Raw genomic sequence first — 3,629 nt, forward strand, 5'->3', positions numbered from 1 at the left:
CTGCGATAGAGAGAGAGAGATTTGACTGCTGAAAGAGAAGAACACCAACAATAACCGCAATGGGGGGCAATGCGACCAGATGTTGATAAAAAGTAAAGCTAAATAAGACTGAGGGAATTATTGAACTATGATACTCGTAATTAAAAAAAAAAATTTATATTTTACAAAATTATAAACATTACGTTTTAATTAGAACAGGCCAGAAAAATATCATGAAAAAAGAACTAAAACTCCGAGCCTAAATAACAAAAATAAGTTAAATCAAGTTACGAAAATGGTAATCTGGCCATACTGGTCAACAACGTCACTCATTGTCAAATTTAAATATAAAGGTGCTGGCCTAATGCAGGCTGGTTTTACTTGCTGTAATTGTTTGGCGTGGCTTTGAAAATATATATGGCCAGATGGGCGCTTTGAACGCTGTCGTAACAGTCAGATGATTCGTAAAAGGAAAAACAAAACAGGGATGTTAACATTATAATAATACATAATACATCTTTGGATCATAATGTTAACTAAAACTGTGAACAAATAATGGTAATTTTTCTTTGTAGTTTAATACGCCAATCACGCCAACGCCGAAAGTTTTGGAGCGCGAATTTAACACCATTAATTGAATAAAGAAAGTGAGCACTTAAGAATGTCTACATATATATTTACGTGTAGGCATATTTTTTGTAAAATGAAGTGAAGGTTAGCAGAAATTTCATTTTAATGCGCCAAATTAGAGAGAATTTGCTTATGGCATTCATAGGTTACCAAAGGAAAACTGTTCAGAAGCCTTACCTAAAATCTTCCACAAGTTTCTTTAAGCAATTCATTAGACTTTATGTGAAACTACAGCTAACTCAACAATAACAATTTTATTTTTTATATAATAGACATATACTATACATAATAATTCGAAATATATATAATACTTCGATTAACAAAATGTATAGAATTTATTTCTTTTACTAATTTAATAAAATTTCGATCTGGCATTCTTGTGTACTTTTCATATAGCGTGGCATCCCCATATTACTAATCAGCTGAGAGTGGTTTGTTTGTTTATTTCCACATCAAGCAACAGTTGTGTGCATTTATTTGAATTCAATAGTAGAGTTCAGTCTTAATATACCAAATTAGTCTAGGGAGTTAGTTTGTTTCTCAAGTTGTCAAGAAATGTCGAAAGATTTGCCAACCATTGAATCTGAGCCAGAATCCACCAGCTCCATGGACAGCGAGTTAGATGTTACCAGCGAAAAGTTTGATCCCTTGCGCGCTCTGTATGAGCCGGGCTTCGTCATCACCAAGCGGCAACCAAAAGTGATTTACCAAAATATCGCTGCCTTGGAGAGTGCGTACAAACGTGTTGGCATTTTGGATCTCGATAAGCCAGCTGCAAAATTAACGAACAAAAATAAGAAAGCGGTCGATAGTGGCACTAATCCGAGCTGCTCCAAGCAACCGACAATGAACACTGAAGAGGGAGAGCAACGTCGCTTCCAGCCACATCAAATGCCCATAAAAGGAAGCCGCCGTAAGGTGAAGGACATGCATAATATTTTCACATATCTCGATGGAGTAACTGGGCCAATGGCATCTTTAAAGCAATCAATAGGAGAGCAACATCGTGTCCGTGTATTGATACGGACCAAAAGCGGAATACGCGGAAGTGTGGAAGGGACGCTGATATGTTTTGATAAATTCTGGAATTTATGGCTGCGCAATATAAAGGAAACGTGGCGCCGTCGCAAGTACAAATATGGTGTAAATAAGATGTGTGGCGAACCAGCAGATTGTACTGAGAGATTGCGTGCACTCGGTATCGAGTTGCCGAGACAGCAAGTGAAGAGTATTAATAGGAAAACTGTCGAAATTAGTAGAGAGTTAAAGCAGCTTTTCGTGCGTGGCGAACAAGTGGCTTTAGTGAATATATTGCCACATGGAATAGAAATAAGCAAACCAAGTACGTTAAAAACTTCTCGCAATTGAGAAGAATCACTAATACTACTAGGAAGTTGTAGCAAGTTTGTTTGCATAAAAAATTCTATCTTTTTATTTTTTGTATAATGGAAAACAATAAAAATAATAAAGTCTGTTTACACTTTAATAAAAACTGAAATCACTGTCACATTTCTATTTATTATATCTAAATAGGAAGCGTTCATTGCAGAACTTCAGGTATTTTGAAAACCTTCCTCACCACTTCAAAGTTTTTGATATTGTAGATGCGACATCGTGGCGGCTTTTCGCCTCCAAACGCAAGTGTAAAAGGATTCTCCGGGCATTGTTTCATGCATTGCAACCGCCCCATTTGGAAGTCATGAGAATATACTTCTTTGATGGCACCGACATTGAAGTCCCACACTTTCAACATACCATCCGTCGATGTGGATGTCAACAAGTTGGCCACAGCTTTATTAAAACAAACACCTGATATTTCTTCTTCATGCCCCTTAACAGACCACAGCAGTTTATTCGGCTGTCTGCGGTCCGCATAGTGCAGACTTCCATCGTTTGCGCCAATAACGAAATGATTGGTATCACTCGGATTCCACAACACTTTTTCGACTTCGCCAGGTATTTTCCATTTAACGTAATCACTGTCAACTGTATCAGCATTTCGGCAATCAAACAAACGTACAACACCATCCGCACTTCCCGTTAAAATACTTTGTGCCTCATCTGGATGGAACTCCACCGATTGCACCTTTTCTTCAAATGCTGTTATGGTGGTGTGTGGTTGTCCTTCATCTAAATCCCAAAGAATTAGAGTCTGATCCACAGAACCACTCGCAAGTATATGTTCAAAGTGACGATTCCAAGAGAGATCCAAAACGGCATCTGTATGGCCAAATGCTTCTTTATGATTTTTGCGACTTCCTTTCGAACCCAATTTGAAAGTGGGCTCCATAGAATCTTGTATATCTAAATCCCAAATGGTAATAACAGGATCCATACAGCCAATAGCACACATGTTGCCTGTTTTATCGCTTCCTGGATCGTGATTCAGCCATTCAATGCACAGTGGAAAACTAGGAAGAATGAAATCATGATGTGTATACAACGATTCTTCGTCCTCGTTAAACACCCAAACCTCCATAGATGCAGCATCGTCTTGCACGTGACCTACCAATATTAAATTGTCAGTTGGCTTAATAATTTCGTCCTCTGCTTCGGAATCATTGTCTTCATCCGGCAATTGTTCAGTGGGATCAACAACAGCACTAATATCAGCCGTATTGGAAGCTTGTTCGTTGTCGTAGTTAGCGAAATCAAATTCATCGCCTTCATTGCGATTCCCACCACCGGGTACTGGTTCGTTATCTATTTCCATTTCGTCTTCGTTGTCTTCATCCTCGTCATCATCATATTCACCCTCATCTTGCAGATGGCTTCTTGTTTCATCAATAATACGAGCCAGTTCCGACTGTGTGAGTACAATTTTTTCGGGGCGCTCCTTAGCAACACCGCGTGGCACAAAGCAAAGGGCTGGCACAAAGTCAATGCTGGCTTCCTGAGGACCTTCCTCTTCCATGCTTATGATTCTATGTTACGTTTTTATAGAAAATCGGCAAACGAGTTGCTAAAAACTACAAATGAGCCACCAAGTGAAAGAAACGTAAACACGTGCTTGTCAAAAT

General features: G+C 38.7%; 2 protein-coding genes across 2 annotated transcripts; one reads left to right on the top strand and one right to left on the bottom strand.

Moving 5' to 3' along the window:
• The first annotated feature begins 1,068 nt into the window (after positions 1-1,068).
• On the top strand, positions 1,069-2,073 carry LOC129245513 (U7 snRNA-associated Sm-like protein LSm11). The gene has a single exon (XM_054883710.1). It carries the CDS (start codon positions 1,165-1,167, stop codon positions 1,975-1,977), a length of 813 nt encoding a protein of 270 aa, XP_054739685.1. The 5' UTR covers positions 1,069-1,164; the 3' UTR covers positions 1,978-2,073.
• On the bottom strand, positions 2,040-3,629 carry LOC129245512 (periodic tryptophan protein 1 homolog). The gene has a single exon (XM_054883709.1). It carries the CDS (start codon positions 3,521-3,523, stop codon positions 2,150-2,152), a length of 1,374 nt encoding a protein of 457 aa, XP_054739684.1. The 5' UTR covers positions 3,524-3,629; the 3' UTR covers positions 2,040-2,149.

This window comes from Anastrepha obliqua, chromosome 4, assembly GCF_027943255.1.
Source record: "Anastrepha obliqua isolate idAnaObli1 chromosome 4, idAnaObli1_1.0, whole genome shotgun sequence".
Classification (NCBI taxonomy): Eukaryota; Metazoa; Arthropoda; class Insecta; order Diptera; family Tephritidae; genus Anastrepha; species Anastrepha obliqua.